This window comes from Hypomesus transpacificus, chromosome 16 (genome assembly GCF_021917145.1).
Source record: "Hypomesus transpacificus isolate Combined female chromosome 16, fHypTra1, whole genome shotgun sequence".
Taxonomy (NCBI): domain Eukaryota; kingdom Metazoa; phylum Chordata; class Actinopteri; order Osmeriformes; family Osmeridae; genus Hypomesus; species Hypomesus transpacificus.
Genome location: NC_061075.1, coordinates 1,428,111 through 1,451,337, shown reverse-complemented (window position 1 = coordinate 1,451,337; position 23,227 = coordinate 1,428,111). Strand labels below are relative to the sequence as shown.

Sequence of the window (23,227 nt, the reverse complement as noted above, 5' to 3'; positions counted from 1 at the left end):
AAAACCTGGGTTATATACTCTCCAGAGATAAAACTTCCAACTTTGCTTTCACTGCACATATTAACAGATTACTTCACACAGAGAGTCAATACCTATATCCCCTGCTCAGATGTTTAATGCCAAGCATCCAATGAGTGCAATAAACTGACTTTTGTTGTTGACAATAAACAGCCAGACACTTTCCTTTCTTGATTTTAATTGGACAGTAAACCATGTTATGACACATCTTGTCCACACACAAAACAATAACATCCTTTCTCATTCAGTACATTGCAGAGTACAAAACAGATCTTTGAAAAGGACCAGCTTCCTGTGGTGAGTTTTGGGCAGGCCTTCAGGGTACAGCAGTGCAGAAACGATGTCATTTGTGATCAGAGAAAGCAGGTTAATTGATCCTGTCAACACAGCAGGACTTCACAACAAACAACATGAGTATATCTACAGCTGGGGTCTTTACCTCCAAGTATCTTAGATCTCAGTATCCAAAAGTGAGATTGACTGGTGCTTTTATAACACAGAAAACGTGGATTTTCAAGAAAGGAGACATATGTTAGATTATAAAGCACAATGGAGGTAAGTGAGGTGAAGTCTATTAAATGAGGAGTCAGCATATTATGAGACAGATCATGACAGGAAAGACCAGAAAACTCTCCTAATTCTTTTGCCATACACATTAGATATTACATTTGGATAGGCATAGGAAAATAGCCATAGCCCCATTTTTGTATCGGCAAAGCTAAATGGATTGTGTTTATTTAACATATCAAGAGATACTTAGGTGTCTGGAGGGAAGTGGAGTAGACAACCCTCACATCCAACTGTCACAAAATAAGCAGACACACAACGAACACAAGATGAGGTACAAGTGAATGAGGAAGATGCTCAGTCAGTAACTTTGCAGTTTGATCAGCGATGACACTTCAGTTTAGAAACAAAACTGTACCTCTTAACCAAAAACATGAACAGAATTCCCGTAGTTTGATAATCGCACATGAAAACGGATCAAACTAGTACTGTAGTCTGTAGTCATCGTTCTAGCCCACCTGACTCGTGTAAACCAAAACCAAACCCCCCCCCCCCCCCTACCCTGCCCCACATAGACAGCTTCACTACATGCTAATGGTCAGCTTCTATCATGAAGGAAAAGTCCAGCCAATCCCGTCTCCATCTTGTTCTACTTGCTCTTAGGAGACACAAAGGCTCCTTCTCAATATGTCCCATCCAACTTGAAGTTTATAACTCATCCTTGAGTTTAGAGTCTGTATCTTCCTCCTCCTCCTCCTCTTCCTGCTCCTCATCTTCCTCCTCCTCCTCGTCTTCCTCATCCTCCTCCTTTTCTTCCTCCTCCTCGTCTTCCTCCTTCACCTCCTCCTTTCTGGTCTTCTCCTCGTCGTCGCGTTTCTTCCGCTCCTCCTCGTCCTGGCTCTCCTTCATGTTCTTCTCCGAGTCCTGAGAAGGTGTTACAGAGATCAGGTCATGAAAAGGGCATTCGTAGAGGAGACTTTGACCTGTGACCCTAGAAGCAGGAAGACAGTGCATGCTCACCTTAGTTGACCCCCAGGTTTCGTTTCCCACCTCCTCCGCCAGCTGAGGGTCGTTGGTGATGAGGAAGTTGTCAAAGATGGTGCCTGACTTCACCTGTCCCATGAAAGAGCATGAAACACAGTACATTACAGTTTTTCTCAATTGGTTTGGCTCATTTCACGAAACAGAAATGACATTCTCAAAACAACACGTGCAAACCTCCAAACTGCTGGGCACTTGTTCACAACAGATTGGAATTGTTCATTCCTTTAATCAAATTGCAATTGTATTAGCACATCCTTGTAAATGACAAGTGCAATTGCCTACAGTTTGCACACATTTCAAATGATTTTGCACATCTTTGAAATGGTTAGGTATAATTGCCTTCAATTAGGCCAACTATCAATTGAAAATATCTTGCTGGTCTAAACTGACTGTTATTTCTCAGTCAAGTGGTTGTTCTCTGCAAAACATATTGGCATAATTTCCTTGTGTACATCATCAGCTGCACAATAGTTCACTCCACTGTCAAAATCTTTCAGGCACATAATACCATGAAAAACATAATAGTATATACTGTAATATGGATCTCTTGGATCATCTACTTACAGTCATTGTCAGGTGCAACTAGAACTTTACTAAACAAGGGGACACATCCGATCACCAATCACACAGTAAGTTTAGTTAGCTGACAGGAGCTATCCAGGAGTATAAATCCTTCCATCAAATATTTAGAGCTTGTCCCAGGCCAGCTCGGGGGAAACATCACTGTTTTTGCTGCCATTTCAGAGAATGGTGTAGTCACCCACATTCCCAGTCTTGGCCCATACAATAACCAGACACTCCTGGTGTCCTTGGACTGCCTGCACTCTGATCTTATCCCTCTACATGAGACCACTTTCTTACATTTGTCATTGTGTGGGACAATGTAAGCTTCCACCGTCACCCGCTCATCAGGATTCACTGCCCATCAAAGAATGCTAATGGTGCTCATATCACCTAACTCCCCATTCCTTAAACCCATCCAGGAGGTTTTTTCTGCATGAAGGTGGAGGGTTTATGAGCATCGGGCTCAAAACCAGAGGTCCCTGCTCCAGGCAATGGATGCTGCTTGTGATGATGTCACAGCAGATCAGTGTAGGGGATTGTTGCGGCATGAACAACAATTCTTCCCCTGTTGCATCGTAAGGGAGAACATCAGATGTGATGTCAATGAAATCTGTGGCCAGACAGACAGTGAGGACGACAACTAGTGAAACTCCAGCTTTGCTTTACTTTCTTACTGTATTTGTTTCCTTCTTGCCATGAAATGCACCCTCTGCAACTCTGACTAGGAGGGGGTCACTTGCCTGAAACTTACTGTGGTTACTCATACTACTAGTGTAGGTTATACATAATGTTAGTTTTGATGTGCTTATTGTATGAAAGTATATTGTGCTGTACACATTTCCTGTAACAGTAACCATGATGTATGGCAATTACAGTAACAATTTCCATGGCAGTGTAAGTGCAATATGTGATGTGAAACCTTGTAGGTTACTCTTGAATTACTGTAATCTTTTTTCTGTTTGATACACATTTACATTTTACATGTATTCATTTAGCAGACGCTTTTATCCAAAGCGACTTCCAAGCTGTCTGCTTTACAAAAGTGCATAGGTCAATGGTCCTAAACAATGAGATAGCCACAAAAACATTGTGGTTAGCCAAAACATGAAGCATACATTACAGTATTGTTGCTTGCTTTTCTACAGGTGCACTCTTGCACTTTTGAGGTTCATTTTGTTTAGTTGTAACTTGTTTGGCTACATGCTCTTATGGTTCTTCTCTTTGGCACTTTCTGTATTTGGGTTTTTCACAATGTATGCTTCATGTTTTGGCTACCCGAAATGTTTGGGGCTATCGCGTTGTTACTGTATGATCAGTGACCTATGCACTCTTGTAAAGCTCTCTTGAAAGTCGCTTTGGATGAAAGCATCTGCTAAATGAATAAATTTACAGTGTAAATGCAGATTGAGACACATTGTATTCTGGAAAGAAAACATCTACTACAGTAACTGTAGCACAGTGCACATGAGGGATATTTCTAAGGTCCACTGCCATACTGACAAAACATCTAAACATTTTGACCTGCAGTGTTTACACAATGCCAAAGGGACTTTTCATTTTGGGGGCACTGACTATTTGTATGAGAGAAGGATTTAGTTTTGACTGATAAGTTGTCTGTTTTAGGAAAGAGATGACCCTTTGCAGGTGTTCCATGGTGTTTTGCTGAACCATCTGGGTTATTTTGGCAAATGTATTTAAAGGTTTGAGAATGTTCAATTTTTTCGAGCGATGAGCCAAAGCAATCGAGAAGGAACTTTTCATTTTGAGGGCACTGACTATTTATATGAGAAAATGATTTGGTTTTGAAGCATGAGTTAACTGTTTTGGGTGAGATATGACCTTTTGAAGGTGATCTATGTAGTTGTGCTGAACCATATAGGCTATTTTGCTAAATGCACGTGGAGCTTTGAGAATGTCATTTCTGTTTCAAGAATTGAGCCAAAGCAATCGAGAAAAACTGTAACTAAATAAGTAAATTTCATCGCCAGGGACAAAACCATGTTAGATTTGGCACGAGTTAAGAAGTTTAGAGAATCACCAACAAGAAACGAGCCATTACTGGAAAGCTGTTGACAAAAGCCTTGACAGGCCGACGCCGTGAACAAAGCTTAAGCAATGACTCAGCCTTTTGTTTCTCAAAAGCAGAATTCCATTTTTTTGTCAAGCAAGTTTACATATACGAGGAACTTGTTTGGGTAGGTTGGTACACAACAATAAACTTTAAGTTGAAAGATAAAGAAAGATTTAAAAAGTACTGTAAGTAAAAGGCATCAATATAAAACAAATGTACAATACTAAATGATTCAAATAAAGAATATTATGAAATGTTACTTAACTAAATGAAGAGTTGTACAGTTTGTGTACTGATGTGAAAATCTTGTCAGTAGGAGGTGTGCCATGTGGGTTAATGTAACACATGAGCCGTGTTGCTGAAGCTTGGCCGAGCCAGGGCCCTGCAGAAGCCAGTAAGCCTACCTGCCACAGATCCAGGCCGAGCACACCAATGCTGTCATATTTGTAAATCTCCGCGTCCGCTGTGTACTCTGGGTTGTCTATCTCTGGGTGGACCCACTTCCCTTTGAAGGCGGGGTTGTCCATTTGTTTGGGCTTCCATTCTCCCTGGAGAAAAGGGTGAAACACGTAGAGAGTTTTCCACTGGAAAAACGCGTGTGTGGAGGGTAGCTATTGACTAGATCAGGCATGACCCAGTGGTTAGTTTGGAGTCAAAATAAGAGTCACTGAGTTCCGATGCTTGGTTCACCACGTTCCCAACACTGAGCGCAGAACGGTGATTCTCCAGGATGGTGAGTGATGGTGCTGTGGAGGGGAGGTCTACCTTGTAGTGATGGTGCTGTGGAGGGGAGGTCTACCTTGTAGTGATTGTGCTGTGGAGGGGAGGTCTACCTTGTAGTCGGGGTTGGAGATCATGGGCGGCTCCCACTCGCCGTCCATCTCCTCGTCCCAGTCCTCCGGCTTCTTGGCATCAGGGTCCGGGATGTTCTCAGCCTTGTCCCAGTCCTGCAGAGGGAACACACACACATACAGGTTTACCAATGACAGTTTCTGTATCATAATCTATGGAGCGGACGTGATTTATAAAAGCTAAAAGAGAACGTTTTTGCTATTAACTATTCCTTTTAGATTTATAGTTGGGTACTAAAAAAAAACTATGCAATCCATTAGAGCAGTGACTGAAATGCAGTAATTGAAGATGCAGACGCCGATGAAAGAAAGACTGAGAGATGATGAGTGGAGAGAGAAGCACAGAAAGGGCCTGGATCCAAACCCACCTCGGGCTTTGTGTCCTCGGGGTCGTCGATCCTCTCTCTATCGTCCCAGTCTGAGGGCTTGGTGGCATCGGGGTCCTTGATCTTCTTCTGGGGCAGGAGGTCCCAGTCCTCCTCCAGAGAGCCAGACTCCACCTTCTTGTTGTCGATCTTCACCTCGTACGTGTTGTCAGGGTTCACCACCAACGTGTATAGGTGAGTGTACTCATCGTCCTGGAGCGAGACAGAGACACAAAGAGAGACAGAGAGAGATGATATCAGGAAAGCTGTCCACAAGTGTGGTAACCTACAAGATGGAGCTGATAATATACCAGGGGGAAATTCACAACAAACACGTATGTTCTGCACCATTTAACATTGCTGAATTTCCTCACGTGTGAAAAACAATAGGGACAGTGTGAATTGTTGAGACTAAAGGGATTCTTACTGTTTGCTATAAACACCATGAACTGATGACAGTGAATAAAGAGCCTGTGTGTTGTCAAGGGTTACAGCGGAACTTTGCCTGGGCTCACCTTGCACCTGATGTCTTTGTTAATCAGGTGGTTCTTGCCTTTGTAGTTAAAGATCACGTGAACCTTCTTGGTGCCCGGCCCACAGATGTCAGGACCTGACAGACAGACAGACAGACAGGCAGACACACAGACAGACAGACACACAGACAGACACACAGACAGACAGACAGGCAAGCAGAGAGACAGACAGACAGAGGGAGAGAGAAGAATTCAATCTTAGAAGGCACAAAAAAAATGAGGGTTGAAGCATCAATATAACTAGACGACACAACAACTATTAGACAAGATTTGCACCTATACATACAAAAAAATGCAATCAAGCGACTGGTGACAAATCTAGGGACATTTCCTCTACTTTGCTATTCTCCGTTTTTATTGTTCAGCAGCAGAAAAATAACCTGTAACTGATTTGTGAATGAAGTTACGTTTTCATAAGTGTTGTAGCGTTCCCAATGTTTATAAAAGTAGGCTATGTTAGATCTGTAATCAAATTTTGTAGGCCTTAATCTACGGATCTAAAGTTTGACGCAATACTTGACGTCATTATATAATCTGGCGACTTTTTGCGACTTTTCAGAGAGTCAATAGCGATATTCTGGTGAGATCTTTTGGGGGGCAACTCCGACTAGGATATGTGGCGGGCACTTACCGAACATGATGTTGTAGGTGGAGTCCCCATGCATGTCTTCCTGGTCCAGCTCACCGGGGAACAGTTTGATGTAGCCACCCCCGCAGTCAATGCTCTGCTCGTGTTTGACAGTGAACTGGATGACCAGGGGCTGGTCCTTGTTGCTGAAGGTGTCAAAGCGGGCGGAGGACGAGTAGAATCGGGCATCCTGGCTGGTCTGGAGTCCTGACATGGGGACGACAAGGTTAAAGCGTCGTCACCAGACACAAGCCTGCTCCGTACATCTCCACCCGTCTCCCCGAGAGCTAATCCTACGCTTTGACGATCAATGACTTTCACTCACCTTTATCTTTGTCGGCATCGCCATAGAACTTCCCGGCGCTCAGGATAAGGTTCCCGTAGTCCGACTTGTGTTTGGATTCCAACCAGCGACTCTTCCAGGCATCTTACCACAGATCAATAAATCAAAATACAGAAGGAAACGTCTTGCTTACAAGTAAATATGCTGTCAATCAGCTGCGTGCTATCAGGAGAACGACTGGATGTATGGGCCAGGGACCGGTGGCCTTTAGTGGGGTGTGGGTTAGGGGGGATGATGACGGTTAAGGCTGAGAGCATGAAGGGAAAGGAGGTTTGGGGGGTATGTGGTAAATTGTGCTAGAACTATACGTTCAAAAGATCGATCGGTGCTCCCTATACTCGGATACATGCTTGCAAGCCACTAAATTGCCATCTCTCAAGATCTGGACCATGCTTTGCCGTTCATGCATGCTAGCAAAAAGCTAGCTCTAGCAATGTGATCAAGTGATTAACTAAATAATATAAAGTATCTATGTATTCAGAACGAACAATTAGACTTCTATCAAATCTAACATGTGACTTTTGTATGTCACTTACCCCCATCTTCAAATTGTTCACGAAAATATACAGTAGATTCAGCAAATATTGAGGCGACCGATGCGGCGACCAAAAGCATCGATAGAGAGGTCATTGTTGCCAGAGAAACAGGCACCCTCGCTGAAAAACGAAGGTTAACAAACTAAGAATTGTTTTTGTATATAAATATGGAGAAAACAAATGTCAATGAACTGCAACTAGCTGTACAGCAAACAAAACCAGATACTCTCTAAATCTGACCTCAAATGATAAGGAATCAAACGCCGCTGTGTGCTGTAGGAACTCTCCTCTCGCTTCCGAACAGATGGCTGTTTTTCATTGGACAGTCGGTCTAGCAGGGAAAGTGCGTTCCGCCAGCCAATGGCAAAGGCTGAAAATAGAAGCGAACAACTAGTTCAGGCCAATAAGAGCAGACCACGCGTTTACTTGGTGCACGCCTCGGCTCCGTGCAGCGCCTTGTAACTGAATGGATGTATTTCCAATCTATTTTTCAAAAGTAAGCGTTTCATTCACTGGGGGAATCTGACCAAAAGTTCGATTAACTTCCAGCGTATAAAACCAACTGGCTGCCAGACTGAGAAAAATTATAATGTTCTTCCCCCAAAATCCAGTTTACGTGTAGGCCTATGGCACGTTTAAAGCCACTGTTCGAAACACAAACGTATAATCAATGAATCTATGCATTACATGATTGTACATACATTGAACATAACTGAAGCAGTGTTGTGAGTATTGTGTAATTCACACATTGATAAATACCACACTGTGCCACAGTGAATGATAATAAACGAGTGTAATTGAAAGTGGATTTGAAGGGGATCGCATTACAAATGATGACATAATTTGTCGTTGTTCAACTATGACAAGGCAAACTCGGTTTTGCAGTCAATGACTCCTTTAAGGACACCATCCAAAAGTAACAGCCTCATCTGTGAGACAGTTTGAACAACACCCAGGTCAACGACGTGACCAATGAACTAGCCTACCTGTCACACCTTTATTTTGATTATAAATACCAACAACAAATAGCCACTCGCGTCCATTGATGCAGCAAGTCCAGACAACAGGAAGGCTTTCAAGAAGGATCTCTCCAAGCTCTTGAGATTCGACATTGTAGTGATGGCAACACTTTCTGGACCATTCTGCAGGAGTAACCAAACGCAATTCAAATTGCGACACTGAGATAACCAAAGTCAGTCTCACCGCGTAATAAAAGGAATACTTTCACGCAGTGGCGATTTTAGAACCATTTAGGGGTGCTCAAGCACTCTTAAATTTCATCTTGGCACCATAAAAATAATAATAATAAAATAATAAAAAATAAACATGATTATTGTTTGTTATCATTTGGTCGTGGCGGGTCGTAGCCGTGGCCAACACAGCATTTTAATTGTGCTTCCCAACTTTGCAACTGGCTCTAGAACCAATCGTCACTCCTAATGCCTAAACCTCACAGTCAATCAGAGGCAGAGTGGAAAGAGGTTTACAGACCCATCTTACATCATCATCACTTGGACTGAACAAGATGAATGAAGACAAGGACTATTTAAACATAGTCCTTGTCTGACAGGGAGTGGTGAGGGAGTCTGGCTAGTAATCAGAAGGTTGCCGGATCAATTCCCCGCCCCGCCAAGTGATGTTGTGTCCTTGGGCAAGGCACTTCACCCTACTTGCTTCGGGGGGAATGTCCCTGTACTTACTGTAAGTCGCTCTGGATAAGAGCGTCTGCTAAATGACTAAATGTAATGTAAATGTAAACATAAGTAGGTAGGGGGAAACAGGTGAAACCAATCAGTGACAAGGTAGATGTCACAATAGCGGGAGTTTCACACCAAGGGAGAAAGTCAGAGTCTGAAAGGAGAGGGAAAGTGAATTCAAAACAGGAAGTGCACAACAAGAGTGATAACATGCATGACAAGACATAACACTTCTGTGCACCTGACAAAAAAAAAACTTGAAAGATGAAAGCAGAGTACAATAGAGTACAGTAGATAGAAGAGTCATCAATAATCCAAACTTTTGTTTAGCACATTTTCTTTCACCTAAGCAGGGCGCTGCCCCCGCGACCCGATCCCCGGACAAGCGGCAGATGACGGACGGACGGACATTTTCTTTCAACCTTTTTTCACACAGTGAAAGGAGGAGAACGGACAAACCTAAAACAGAGCAGAGTATAATAGAGTATAATAGAGTCAGAAGACAGTACCATATACACTAATACAGGTCTATACCAGTATAGGACAGTACTATATACACTAATACAGGTCTATACCAGTATGGGACAGTATTCAATATAGTAATCCATGTCTGTACTGTATCCTACACTGTACAGATACAACAGAGCCCTACCTGTGATCCAGAACATGACCACCAGCATCAGGACAGGAACCATCTCTCTCTCAGACTGGGTCTCCACTGGGCTGTAGAAGCCTTCTGACTGGGGAGTGGGCCGAGGGCAGAAACAGCAGCTTCTATAAACTATATCTATTCTATTTCCTGTGTGACACCTTACTACAACTCTTCCAGCTAATAGGGTGTCTTGATGTGGTTCAGATAAGCTAGCTGCAGGGCTGCCAACTCTCACACATTGGCTGTGAGACACACATTTCAACCACAGGGGGGGGGGGGGGGTCACTAAGGTCCCCTATCTCTGGAACAATATACCAACCCATGTTGGAAAGTCAGACAGTATTACAATAATATTGAAGTCTAAAGATGTGTTTATGAAGTTTGTACCATAGGCAGACAACCAGTTTAGGCCTGTTGTCTCCGTATGTGCGTCTTTTTAAGTGTGTTTGAGAAGTGTGAGTTGAGTGTGTAACAGTGTGTATTAGACCGTGTAAGAGAGTGTGTTATGGAGCGTGTGTATTAGTGAGACCATCTCTCTCTCAAACCATTACAACTCAAGATAGGCTAAACTCATCAATCATAGTCTTGGTTCTAAGAAATGTTTGCTAGTGTTCTTTTTTAAATAATTTGATGGTAGATGGGGGGGCGCCTTAACCCCAAAATGCCAGGGCCGATTTTTGGTCCCAGTTCAGCCCTGCATACACACTCATGTAAATCTCAGAAACGGTTTGAAAAAAGTTAAATATCAAAAAGCTACATTCACACAAAAATCTTTGAGGGTTTTGTCAACATTTTAAAGTTCAAATGGTGGCTGTAGCTGAAAGATTGAGGAAGAAGAAGGATTTGAAAGTGGAAGAAATTGCTGAAGCAGCATTCCAACAATGAATCTATGTTGTCTTACACTGTACATACATTGAACATATCTGAAGCAGTGTTGTGAGTGCTATGTAGTTCACACATTGATAAATACCACACTGTGCCACAGTGAATGATCAATGATCAAAAGAGTGTAATTGAAACAGATAGTGGATTTGAAGGGGATAGCATACCAAATGATGACAAATATCCAAAGTTAGTCATTAGCTTGACCAACAAATGCAATGGTCAAAACATTTGGAAATGTAGGATTAACAGACGTAACATCCTCCAGTAAAAATAAATTATAATTTACAGTAAGATATACAGTTAATTATTTAAATTCACAAAAATTAATGCGCTAATTCTTTAAAAAGTGGTTAAAATGTTCACATTTTTCTCAATAAGCTTCCCATCAGTTCAAAACCCACTTCAATACTTTTGGTACTTAGAGTTATTGCATATCTCATACCACATTTCATCCCAGTCAGATTAAGTTTCACAATAACATAAAAAGCCCTATTTTTAGTTTAAAGTATTTTTAGCTTCAAACTCAGTGCCAGAAAATAAAGTGCCAAAAAAACGTGAAATATCCTGCAAGCTACTGTACACTGGAACATCAGTTGACTTAAAACAAAAAACAAAGCGCCTAATGAATGAAAGAGAAGACTTTGTTGGGATGTCAAAACAATGGTGGATATGACTCCATTCTCCTGGTTTCCTACTGACCATGGCTTCACAGGTGAGGCCGTGTCCAGGCATTAGTAGCTGGTTGTGTGTGGAAGGATATATGGGGAGATATGGCCACACACACCACCCTGCCATGTTCTCCTTCGGTACAGAAGCACTGAGTCTCTAGCATACACACAGGTGGCTTCTCGAATCTCACTTTTTGTATTTTTATTTTGTGTTATTGCTGGTTTGTCCAGGGTCCAGGCCTAGAGGCAAAACCTGGCCCCATTGCCAGCCCCAAACTCCACTATGGGAGGAAGAAGTTGATCCTTTGGGGGATGGACTTGCAGCCCTGGGCAGAGAACAGCCTCTCCTCCTTGGGCACGTAGAGCATGGCCTTGGCCACCTCATCCAGGGTGCCCTCATCAGGCTCCAGGCCCCTGGCGGCGTAGGCATCCTGGGCACACAGCTTGACGTGGCGGTACTCCAGAGGCAGGAAGGGGACGAAGAAGTCGATGAGGTGGCCGGACATCAGCTCGCTCTGGGCAAAGCCCCCTGGGTAAAAGAAAAGTCCAAATGTTTATTTAGAATGTTTAAAAAGGGGGAGGGGCGTCTGTTGGCTGAGCGGTTAGGGAAACGGGCTATTAATCAGAAGGTTGCTGGTTCCGTTCCTGGCTGTGTCAAATGACTTTGTCCCTGGGCAAGGCACTTCACCCTACTTGCCTCGGGGGAATGTCCCTGTACTTACTTTAAGTAACTGCTCTGGATAAGAGCGTCTGCTAAATTACTAAATGTAAAAACTGCCATGGTTGACCAAAGTGCTGTGCCGTACGTGAAACAACAACGTTTTTTTTTGTGTGTGTTTTTTTATAAGTAGGAATCCCATTTACAAAGCAGACTCCTCCCTGCCTTGTGCACCCACAGACCAAGTAGAGGTATTCATCCAGCAGACTCTAGTGGGGTCAAAACACAAAACAAACCGTATTGATTTTAAAACCAGCGCAGTCACCTTGCGACTCCATGGCTTCGTCTCGTAGACGGTGTTCCATGTCCTCCATCCCGATGTCCTCCCGGTTCTGACCAGAATGCCAGAAGTCCAACGCCACATCGTTGATGGTCGATCCACCGATATTACTGCAGACAAGAAACGACATCACAGCCGGTGAGATCATCACCGGTTCTTAGTTGATGTCTTACGTCAGTCTTACATGGAAAAGGAAGGAGAGAGAATAGGAGGACAGAGCTGGACGTCGAGAGAAACGGAGGTTGTGTCTTACCTGAGGAACAGGAAGATGGCCCGGCGGTAGCTGACCCCGTCCACGTTGTCATAGTGATTCATGTAGGGCTTGATGGCATCTATCAGGCCTGGGTGAAGCTTCTCTGCCTCGTCGAAGATGAAGAGCGTCTGTGGACAACGCAGCACCATATCTCTAATGGCCTCTCTCAGCTGGCCCTGTGTGAGAGGTGGGGGAGGGGGGGGGACAGGACTTTAGTTCAAAACATGCAAAGTGAACATGCAAAGCAATTTATTGAAATTAATGTGACTAAATTAAAGTATTTTATGGACACTGATGTCAACACTGACCATTACTCGATCTTTTATCTGTTCGCTATCAACCCACAACAGCCCAATCAGATTGTAAAATCGAATTTATAGCGTCAGTATGACTTTGTAACACTGCGATTATCCCATAAAAGATTTGAGCACGGGAAGAAGTGTTCAGAAGTCTGCAGGAAGCAGTCAAAAAAAATTCCTGTCAATTAAGTGTAGGGGAAAAATCGATTTACATTTGTACGATTTTTTGTAATGTTAATGTTAATATTGCAAAAAATCATGAATTGATTTGAAATCGATTTGTGACTCCAAGAATCGAAAGGTACCAAAAGATTCCCACCCCTCGTGTCAATGCTTGGGCAATAGAAATCAAATCAGAATCTGTGTTTGCATCAAAGCCCAAATCCTATGTGCTCCTCGTACCAGCAGGCTTGAGCCTCACCTTGTACGTCTCCACCAGTCTGGCATGTGGGAAGTGGAAGGGGGCGATAAACAAACGCACACATTCGCTCTTCACCCCATCGCGGTACAGGTTGTCAGCTATTATCCTGGCCACAAAGTTCTTCCCTGTACCGGACCAGCCATGGAAGGAGAGGGTCAGGGGCTTGTTAGACTCTGGGTTGTTGATGAAGCCCTGGACAGCCTTCAGGACCACGGACTGGGCCAGGTGCTGCCCATGGAGCTTCTGCTGCATGTCCTGAGCCAGACCTGCACACAAAAGGAACAAACACCATGTCTTACATAGAACAATGCTGTTGGGGAACCAGTCAGAGTCAAACCAGTCCAGTCTGGGCCCTGTGTTCGAGAACATGGTGTTGCAGACGAACAAAGACATACCTGTGATGTTGTTAGTTATCCGACAGTCTCCCGACTCGCAGCACTGTCCCAGACTGCAGTACCATTCTGACAGCAGGCCGATGTAGTACTGGGGAACCCCAGACCACAGGTCTCGAGTCGGAACTGCATCGACAGAGAACACACATTGCCATGTCATTACCCAACAAGCACAACCATTCTCCCAATATCCAGATCGACTGACCATCGTATATAGGAAATGTATTTTTTAACGAGATGTCCACAACAAAAGACCATGCCTGGTGCGACTAACTATTAATCGGAAATGTCTATAAAATACAGTTAGTCCCTCTTCCTAAACGAAAAATTGTTACATACCTTGTTGGGTCGTATCATCTTGATTAGGTTGGCACTCACCCTCCCATATATTACAATAAATATAATTAAAATAGTACGTCGAAACGTTTGATATTTTATCAAATTGAAAGAGATCTGCCTTTGCAGAAACAACCCAAAAGAAAGGTAATAACGAAAACATCAACATTAGAGATGCTGTTAATATAACGGTTGTCGAAAAAAAAAGAAATGGTGGCATCTGTCTATAATACTCTGCCCATTTAAGTCTAGGCACCGGCCGACACATCAGCCCCAAAATTATTCATTTCAGCTTCCATTACAGGAAGTTCTAACTCGTCTGCCGGCGTCACATCCTGAACAGCGCAAGAAATTCGTTATCGAGGGATGACACTAATCCATCAGTTTATGAAAATATATACGAATGGAAATTACCAAAGAATAGTGATGGAACTAGCAACGGGTTATTCCACAATAAATGCAAATTTTCCTAGTCTTGCACCCTGAAAATTGCTTCAAATATTTTAACTTAATACGGCAAAAGAAAAAGGTCGACCTTGTTGCTAGGTAACCATAAACGCAAGTAAATGTCTGGAAAATAGACTGCATAGAAGTTTAGAATGTTTGAAATCCAGTCATAGTAACCAGTTACATCCTCATGAAAATACACTTGTAACCAAGGAAGCAAGTGAAGTTGTTTAGGGATATAACACCATTAGCCCAAACCAGACAAGATAATTTAGAATATGTTTTAATATTATTTATTAGTAGCCAACAAAGAATTTCACAACATTTCAGTGGACACCTCTGCATGTGTTCAGTTCACTGGCATTATGAACAGAGTTACATGTGCCATAAACAGATGCCTTAAGACATGGTTCAAACGCTTGCCTGGAAGTTTATGATGCCATCAGCGTCGTTCCCATAGCGACATCTCACCTACAAGAGAATCAACGTTAAAAGCCTAACATGGAACAAAATCTCACGGTTTAAGAACTGGCACAACCTCAGAAATATATGGAACGGTTAAGAGTATAATCAGAATAATTCATTTGGCAGAATCTTTTCATCACCGGTCGTAAAGGCACCAAGAGAACCGGTCCATACATGAAACCTTTGTCCCCTCACACTAGGATCTGTGGGGAAGAACTTGCCTCGTCATCCATTAGTGACTCGACAGTGTTCAGGGGAGAGGGAACAGGTTTCTGGATGTCACCAGGGCCCTTCTGGACCTTAGGTTGGATCACCAACCACCTGAGAATGGATGAACAAGTTAGAATTGTTACCAACAGGCTCAAATTGGGAAGTGTTTAAAAAAAAAAAAAAAGGGTACTCAGTAAATTAACTGTCCACAATTTTTATTCAGGTCAGACATTTGTATAACATCACTGCACCCAAACAAATCAGCCTGTTTGGCATTTGCATCATTCTCACCTTGTTACTCTGGATCAAACCCCTCAACCTTCCAGACCAAACCCAGGGACTTTTCTACCAATTACAAAAATAAACAACGTCAGAGCAAGGACTTAAACATCATCAGGTGAACACAAGTCCCTCCTGGCCACATCAGTTAGAGCTAATTAACAAGACTCCACGGCTTGGTCAGTGTTAACTTCTCATCACATGGGCCAGAGGGGAGGAGACCAGAAATGAACACATGACTGCATCTTGATAGGCTCAAACATGCACAAGACAAGGACTCCCCCCCCCCACACTGAGGGAACACAAGGCATCCCAGACCCAACACCTCTGGTCTCAGAGTTGAGGTCTGAGATCAACACCCGTCTAGATGGTCAGGGAACTCACCAGACACGCTGCCGCCTCCTCATGCTTCTGAAAGCAGAGAAATTAAATTACCCAAGTGATATGGAAGAGACTGCTCCTTCATGTAGGGACTACAATCTTGATCAGAATGTTTTGTATCCTCAAAGAGATCAGCGACCTGATTCAATAGCATCACGTCAAGACTTCATAAAACATCTCATGTTCATGTAATTCCTCCAAGAATGTGACGTACCTCAAGCTTCTCAGGCGACGCTGCAGATGACCTGGCTCAGAAGATTATGTCTGTCGCTTTATGAAAGAGGAGCACAACAAGTAGGATGAGTTTGTTGCAAATACAACATCTTAAATTAAGCATTGTCACATTGTGTCAGCTAAACTGGTCATCACCATCAAGCACTCCTCAAAGCTTGGACATTCACCTTTTCAAGTCAGCAGTAAAGTCAGCCTTGAGGTCGTTTAATCTAGTGTCGACAAAAAAAGGATGTTAAAACCTTTATTCTCATAAGCAGAAAGTCTGACATCTCAAAGCGGAGGCGTCAGATAGGAGCGAAAGACAAATGCTGTTTGTTCTTCATGGTGTATCTGCTGAACTATGCTGTCATCACTGCATCCGGTCTCGGGTAAGCGCACCAAGCCTGAGACAAGGTCCTCACCACAGGGTGCCTTGCCAGGCGAGGCTCCATCTGTGGAGGAGAAGCCAGTCGTTAGTTTAGGTTCAGGTAGGAACAGGAGAAGAGAGTTCTCATCTGCACTGAATCAGGAAAACATACTCTTCATCCTTTTTCAGAGAGATTCCCATTGTATATAAACAATCATCATTTACAGTGCACAATGCAAATGGGGTCTGTTCTATCAGGGACTCACCTGCATGTGGGCCAAGATGGAACCTGCTGTCAGATCGCTGCAGCTGCAAGGATGGATAGAATGGGGATTTAGCCAAGAAATGGACTTAGTCAGTTGGAAGACAACTAGAATGTTGTGCCTCAGAGAAATGCAATTGGTGGTTGCAGATTTCGTCATCCGAAAACGTCAAGAGTAGCAAATAGTGTCATCATTGTAGCACAGGAATGTCGACCTAACTCCTAGACAATGTACGCTTAATTTGAAATCACAAGGTAGACTAAACTTGGTCTAAGGGTTTAGCATTGGGAAACCTTTTCTCTAAATACCTCAGTATTCTGCATCTTCATCCTGGAGACAGTTTGGCTTCATACACCTGAAAAGAATTAAAAGTATTTTAGATCTGCCACATGTTCAAGAGACTAGACGGATGGTTGTGATAAAGCTTCAGTGTAATCAATTAAGAATTCTTTTCTGTCCACTAAACTTAAATAATCCAAAGCTTTCACTTATGATTCAATACGTTTACACAATGAAGCACATTTACAGTACCTGATGATAGTTGAAGTCGCAGGCCGTCCAAATGCAGTATCAAGTATACCTGCAAAAGACGTCACATTAGTGTTGCTTTCAGGTGGTGAAGTGTTGTAAGCAGCAATACCACGGTTATCCCACGTAATGTCAGAATGGTTGGCGTTTCATCACTTTAAATCAGATGTCCCTACCAACATTTATTTCATCACGTGCACGTGGGTCAGGCCCTTTTCCCTTTGCTAAAAGGCATTCATCTTATTACATCCCATTCAGATAACATGCCAAAAGACCAAGAAGCAAGATAAACCCGTTACATACCGATAGTTAACCAATTTTAATTGTTTGCTGATAAGACACATTTGCGAGTCACAAAAAGCATCGGCCCCTTTCACAAAACGTGGAAGGGGCCTACTAACTAGCTACTGTAGCTAACCTAGCTAAAATTCACAGCAATTTAGTCAATCGCACACTTTCAGAAGTATTTATCCCAACTACAATTGATTGCTAAACATCTTCAACCGAATAGCTTGCTAATTTTTCAGAATGGTTCTATAGTACAAACTTGGAGAAAACAATTTGGCTAGCTAAGATACAAGGTTGTCAACTAGACGTACCGGATGAAGTTCCACAGGATTGAGACCGATGGAAGACGGTGACGCCGGTTTTATAAAGCTGTCCTCGCAATGCCAGCTGGGAACTAAAATCGTATCTTTGAGGCTGATCCGAGACTCAACATGCATAGACCTGATTGGCGGAGACAACTTGTGACTACACCCTTCCTTGTCCGTTACCCAATGAAATAAAGGCCCTCATGGAAAGCGATTACAGTGCTGCATGTTTCTAATGAGTCAAGAATTAACGCAACTGTAAAAACTAAATCTATTCTACTTGTTTATCTGTATATACTTTATATATATAAAAAAATGCTACTCTATTGTAAACAACGAACATTACAATACAGGAAGACAGTTGGGGCAGTATTCGGTGGTAAGATGGGTTTGCCCCCTGATCCCTTCTATGTGGAGTATGCATGTTTTTCTTGTAGTCATCGTGAACGTAAATACCGCAAACTTTCAGACCACTGTGGTAAACTCATGATTTAATATTATGCATCAATAAACATGGAGATTTGATACAATCAATGGTTATGATTCAAAGAAATAAAAAATACATTGTTGTTTTGATTGCTCTGTTATGAAGCGATACTGAGTGATACTGAAATGTATGGCAAGGCCTCAATTCAATATTAATTTACAAAGACATAAAATGGAAAATAAATGGCTTTTGTGTATGTAATCTCAGCAATGTCTCCGTATTTCAGCACATGTTCACTTCAGACATAGAATGCGGAATTCAACTGTTACAATTCTGTTTATAGTGAACATGTCATTTTTATCAGAGGCAATCATTGTCTGCATTTATTCGCCAGGAATATGCCATTTTATCAGTACAAAGGGGTTCTCTAACCCCCCCCCCCCATTACATCATCATGGTCCTGCCCAAACAAAACCAATGTATGTTTATCTATTTTACTAATCTTGCATATTACTGATAAAAGGATTTCCGGAAAAAGGAGAAAATTACTACATCTGACATAGTTTGACCCCAACAAACATAATAGAGGTCAATCTTTCACATTCTCCATCCACTACTACATCTCATTTTGGTTCATACACTCAAAATGAAAACAAAAATTATATTTCAGGAACTCTTCGCAAACAGTTTATTTAGAATATAGATGATGTTGCCGGGCAAATGAGAGGTCAAGAAAGAAACGTTTCCAAAGGCAGACATAGTAGGTTTGACCAGCGTACTGTGTTATTCCTACTGAATGACACCACTGGAGCAAAGCCAACCAGCACACAGCACATGGACCGTCCTGGACTCTTGTAGCAGCATCCTATTTATCAAGCCCCCTTTAACGCTCCTTTGCTTTGTGACCCAACGATCGTGAGAAAGAACAAATAAACTCGTTGTGTTCACAGCAGAGGAGGGTGTTCCACAAAACACCACTACACCCTGGACCCCCCCCCCCCCCCGATCCGCTCCACTCCAGGATCCCTCCCCTTTACTCGGTTCCGCTTCCTTCCTCTCCCTGATGAGGAGGAGAGAGAACCACAGAGAGCACAAGGGGAGGAAGGAACGTTCTAGAATGGAACCATGGAATGCAGCCTTTTTCTTCTGGTCCTTCAATACACACACACAAAGTTGGCGGGGTAACTTATAGTAGGGTGACGGGGAACCAGAACGTCACAGGGAGGTTGAATCATTCCTGACGCCATCGATTAGAGTTCACTCTCCCAAATGTCATAGCTATTGCCAGAAAAGAAACAGGAGCTAGGAAGGAAAATAAAAAAGGAGAATATATCTATATATATGTTCATCATCATATGTTATCTATATATAAACAACAGTTGTAGCTAGTTGTAGGCAAGCCAGGTCCCACCCCTCCTGCTTGTGATTCCGTGTCCACTGTACGGCAGTGGAACCCTGGGAGGAACAGCTTACCTTCCCTCAGTCTCTAGTTTCCCTGAGATGTAGAACGCTGTTACGATTGTTTGTTAGTCGAGGTTTGTTCAAACTGAACATCCCTCCCTTCTCCTACGTCCAGAGGGGTTCGTGCTGTGAGAGTGACCAGGCAGGGTGTGTTGGAGCCCTGGGGGCAGGAACAGCAGGAAGACAGAGAGATCGACTTCTCTGTTAGTTGTTGACAAGTTGTCCAGGTTGAAGGGGGCAGGAGGAGAGGTGGTGGGGGTGGATGTGAGGGTTGCTGGGAGGGGGGTATCAAACGGTTATTTTTCACCGTTGAACGTTTCTCTTGATTTCATTCACTTTTTTTTTTTCTTTTTTCTAACTTCAAAAATGCAAAGCCGTTTACATGTTGGATCAGTCATTCATTCCAAGGCTTGGATAAGAAGTGGTTTGCAAAAGAGTTCTTATGAAGACTCAGTGGTGCGTGTGTGTGTGTATGTCTGTGTGTGTGTGTGTGTGAGCTCAGTGCCTCTGGGAGGATCTTCTCTTCAGAAGGGGATCGTGTGTGTGTGAGCTCAGTGCCTCTGGGAGGATCTTCTCTTCAGAAGGGGATCGTGTGTGTGTGAGCTCAGTGCCTCTGGGAGGATCTTCTCTTCAGAAGGGGATCGTGTGTGTGTGAGCTCAGTGCCTCTGGGAGGATCTTCTCTTCAGAAGGGGATCGTCGTACACCCAGCACTCTCCATCCTCATGGAACAACTGCAGAGAAACACAAGCATCAACTACGTTAACTACACCCCTACATCAGAACAGACACACCTGACTTCTCATCTCCAAACGTGCTCAACTGAAAGGCCTGCTGGTAAGACCCCCGCTCACTGTTTACATCACTGATAACAATCTGTCAACATGAGAAAGGAATCCAGGCTGCTCCTGTAAGGCATCCCAGCTGTCCTGGGTCAATAGGAAACAGGGCTTAGCTTCCTCCAACAGCCTGGGGTCTGGGAAAGTGAGGCAGCCTGGGGTCTGGGAAAGTGAGGCAGCCTGGGGTCTGGGGAAGTGAGGCAGCCTGGGGTCTGGGGAAGTGAGGCAGCCTGGGGTCTGGGGAAGTGAGGCAGCCTGGGGTCTGGGGAAGTGAGGCAGCCTGGGGTCTGGGGAAGTGAGGCAGCCTGGGGTCTGGGGAAGTGAGGCAGTCTGGGGTCTGGGGCAGTGAGGCAGTCTGGGAAAGTGAGGCAGCCTGGGGTCTGGGGAAGTGAGACATCCTAGGGTCTGGGTAAGTGAGGCAGCCTGGGGAAGCGAGGCAGCTTGGGGTCTGGGTAAGCGAAGCAGCCTGGGGTCTAGGGAAGCGAGGCAGCCTGAGGTCTAGGGAAGCGAGGCAGCCTGGGGTCTGGGGTAGTGAGGCGGTCTGGGGTAGTGAGGCAGACTCACCCTGGTCTCCCACTGCTGTTCGTTCTCCTTCCTCTCGCGGGCCTCCCCCCTCTGCCTCTCCTCCAGGCTGTGCTTGGCTTCCGTCGCCGCGTCAATGTCCTTCAGCTTCAGGTTCAAAGTCACGTCCTTCCACATGCTGAGGGGTCAGAGAGCGGGGAGGCAGGGGTCAAGGTTAGGTATGGGGGAAACCGGTGACTGGCTACTTTAAAGCACTGTCAGCACTGTGTGTGTGTGTTCTATGGAGGAAAGGTGAGGTGGGCGAGCAGGGGTCAGGTCTGAAAACAGCCTATGAGGATGAAGCTTGTTCTTCTTCTTCTGTCCTCACCTGCGAGACTCGTACACCAGCTGGTCCTCCAGCTTCCGAACCTTCTTCTTGATGAGGCCCATCTTCTTAGTGTCGATGAACAACGAGTTCTCCTGGAGGGGCAAAGGTCAGAGGTTATAAAGCCAGCATTTGACCACAGGCTCTTCGGAGTAAGTCTACGAGACAAAACCCAGACATTCAGGTTGAGAAGTATTATTGTGAACGCGGCTCACCCCAGATGCCCATTTGGCATACATGACTCCGTTCCACTCTCCCTCGATGGAGCAGAACGACTTCTTATCGTTAGGGGGGCTGTTCACAACAAAACACAAACAATCTTAACACACGACAACGCAACACTACATCCCTCACGCCCATCGTTAGGGCCAACCCCACGAACGTTAAATCCTCTGGACTGGGTGTGAAGACGGGCCGCGTCCACACTTACAAGATCTCGGCGGTGATCCTGTGCTTCTTGCCTCCGTAGAAGGGCTTGGTGTGGAACACGATGCTGGCGCTGTAGCCAGTCTTGGAGCAGGAGATGTTGCATTCTCCTCCTAGCTCCACCCAGGGCACAGTCAGGATGGACCTGAGGGAGGGACAGGAGTGAAGATTAGACACAATCGAGTCAGACACATGTATATTTGAAATGTTATGGTTGTAGACAGCTCATACCTGCCATAGCCATTGGGGAAGGTGAGGATGTAGTGTTCGTCATGTTCCAAACAAGACACACAGCCTAAAAACGCACACACAAGTATTAACAATTATTCCAACAATAAATATTTTTAATTTGTTTCCCGTGCTATAAATCCTTATTTTTTCGCCTCCTCTACAAAGGCATCTTAACCCGGCTGTACCAAAGTGCTTTCCATTAATAGAGTGCAAGCAGCCCTTATCCAACCACATCACCATTACCACGTGATAGAGACAAGCCCAGGGTAATGACAAGCTGCTATGACAGTGTCAGGCTAACCCTGGCATCCTCTCCTCACAGTGCCTCCCCCTCCCCCTCTCTCACCCTGCCCTATGTTGTGGACTCCGATGGACATCCCCAGGAACTTGGACTTGGTCCAGATGTGGGCGTTGAACTGGATCTTCTTACTACAACACTCTGCGTAGAATGCAGAGACTGTGGAGGAAATGCAAGAGTGTTTAGTAAAGTATTTAGGGTGTGAGGGTGCTTACTCTGTGTGTGTGTGTGTGTGTGTGAGTGAGAGAGAGAGACACACTCACTCGGGGGGTGATGAGAGACCTGCTCTGCTACAAAACACACACTGTTGGCTGAGGACCAGGGAACTGGGCCTTCTGATACTGGCTCCTAGAGGACAGGAGAGGAGGAGGAGAGCATGAGTGACATGCACACGAAAACAGAACCAAAACACATTTTAAAATGTTCTTTGTCGACTGCCCTTCGGTGCCTCAACTGCCCTCAACATCCAGAGTATGCAGTGTGTGTGTGTGTGTGTGAAGGTGTGTGTGTGTGTGTTACCGTTGGCTGTGGCTCGCTGCCCTCACAGGGCAGGTCCCAGTGACAGAGGAACACCTCTCCTAGGATGGGGTTGTAGGGCTTCTTGGCCACGGAGCCCTTCCTGCCTGCGTGGAATGCTGACAGGTACCACTTCACCACCTGCACCATGCGTTCCCTGGCGTCCTCCTGCTCCGCGATGCTGGGGGAGAGGAACACAGGGTCACCCAACGGCTGGAGTCCTCCTAACTGACTCAAATCCTTCCTCTGGGATTTAAGTCATTTGTGTTTTAAGCGACTGTGAATGCTGTAGGTCGGCTACTAGAATACCGTTCAAAAACAAATGAAGACAAAAGAAA

General features: G+C 44.3%; 3 protein-coding genes and 5 non-coding genes across 15 annotated transcripts in view; all 8 read right to left on the bottom strand.

Annotated features, from left to right (window-relative positions):
- Window positions 1-179: 179 nt before the first annotated feature.
- On the bottom strand, window positions 180-7,805 carry calr (calreticulin). 2 transcript variants are annotated; one of them, XM_047037089.1, is made up of 10 exons: window positions 7,701-7,805; window positions 7,461-7,580; window positions 6,907-7,008; window positions 6,585-6,788; window positions 5,936-6,030; window positions 5,424-5,633; window positions 5,038-5,151; window positions 4,609-4,752; window positions 1,546-1,638; window positions 180-1,449 (listed from the first exon to the last, which is right to left on the bottom strand). In XM_047037089.1, the coding sequence occupies exons 2-10, from the start codon at window positions 7,552-7,554 to the stop codon at window positions 1,234-1,236; spliced, it is 1,272 nt and encodes a 423-aa protein (XP_046893045.1). In that variant the 5' UTR covers window positions 7,555-7,580; window positions 7,701-7,805; the 3' UTR covers window positions 180-1,233. The 2 variants fall into 2 exon arrangements, with proteins under 2 accessions (XP_046893045.1, XP_046893044.1); XM_047037088.1 differs by having other exon boundaries at window positions 7,461-7,754.
- Window positions 7,806-10,796: 2,991 nt separating this feature from the next.
- tor3a (torsin family 3, member A) lies at window positions 10,797-14,394 on the bottom strand. Its single transcript, XM_047037246.1, has 6 exons — window positions 14,065-14,394; window positions 13,729-13,851; window positions 13,334-13,599; window positions 12,614-12,789; window positions 12,346-12,470; window positions 10,797-11,891 (listed from the first exon to the last, which is right to left on the bottom strand). Exons 1-6 carry the CDS (start codon window positions 14,327-14,329, stop codon window positions 11,644-11,646), a joined length of 1,203 nt encoding a protein of 400 aa, XP_046893202.1. The 5' UTR covers window positions 14,330-14,394; the 3' UTR covers window positions 10,797-11,643.
- Window positions 14,395-15,043: 649 nt separating this feature from the next.
- On the bottom strand, window positions 15,044-15,118 carry LOC124478920. Its single transcript, XR_006957330.1, has one exon. It is a non-coding gene; the product is annotated as a small nucleolar RNA SNORD47 (small nucleolar RNA).
- Window positions 15,119-15,370: 252 nt separating this feature from the next.
- Window positions 15,371-15,434, bottom strand: LOC124478871. Its single transcript, XR_006957284.1, has one exon. It is a non-coding gene; the product is annotated as a small nucleolar RNA SNORD78 (small nucleolar RNA).
- A 919-nt stretch (window positions 15,435-16,353) lies between these two features.
- LOC124478922 lies at window positions 16,354-16,438 on the bottom strand. The gene has a single exon (XR_006957332.1). It is a non-coding gene; the product is annotated as a small nucleolar RNA snR60/Z15/Z230/Z193/J17 (small nucleolar RNA).
- A 136-nt stretch (window positions 16,439-16,574) lies between these two features.
- Window positions 16,575-16,652, bottom strand: LOC124478915. Its single transcript, XR_006957325.1, has one exon. It is a non-coding gene; the product is annotated as a small nucleolar RNA SNORD79 (small nucleolar RNA).
- A 683-nt stretch (window positions 16,653-17,335) lies between these two features.
- Window positions 17,336-17,419, bottom strand: LOC124478921. Its single transcript, XR_006957331.1, has one exon. It is a non-coding gene; the product is annotated as a small nucleolar RNA SNORD74 (small nucleolar RNA).
- An 862-nt stretch (window positions 17,420-18,281) lies between these two features.
- osbpl9 (oxysterol binding protein-like 9) overlaps window positions 18,282-23,227 on the bottom strand; it is a 29,812-nt gene continuing 24,866 nt past the window's right edge. For 5 of the 7 annotated variants that reach the window (XM_047037238.1, XM_047037241.1, XM_047037244.1 and 2 more), the window contains 10 exons: window positions 22,893-23,070; window positions 22,637-22,721; window positions 22,422-22,532; window positions 22,076-22,139; window positions 21,849-21,989; window positions 21,634-21,712; window positions 21,422-21,513; window positions 21,097-21,232; window positions 20,372-20,427; window positions 18,282-20,318 (listed from right to left, as the gene is read on the bottom strand). In XM_047037238.1, the coding sequence (XP_046893194.1) occupies window positions 20,300-20,318; window positions 20,372-20,427; window positions 21,097-21,232; window positions 21,422-21,513; window positions 21,634-21,712; window positions 21,849-21,989; window positions 22,076-22,139; window positions 22,422-22,532; window positions 22,637-22,721; window positions 22,893-23,070 (961 nt within the window). In that variant the 3' untranslated portion in view covers window positions 18,282-20,299. Of the gene's footprint in view, window positions 20,428-21,096; window positions 21,233-21,421; window positions 21,514-21,633; window positions 21,713-21,848; window positions 21,990-22,075; window positions 22,140-22,421; window positions 22,533-22,636; window positions 22,722-22,892; window positions 23,071-23,227 lie in introns of all 7 variants that reach the window. The other 2 variants (XM_047037237.1, XM_047037240.1) reach the window with 1 other exon arrangement.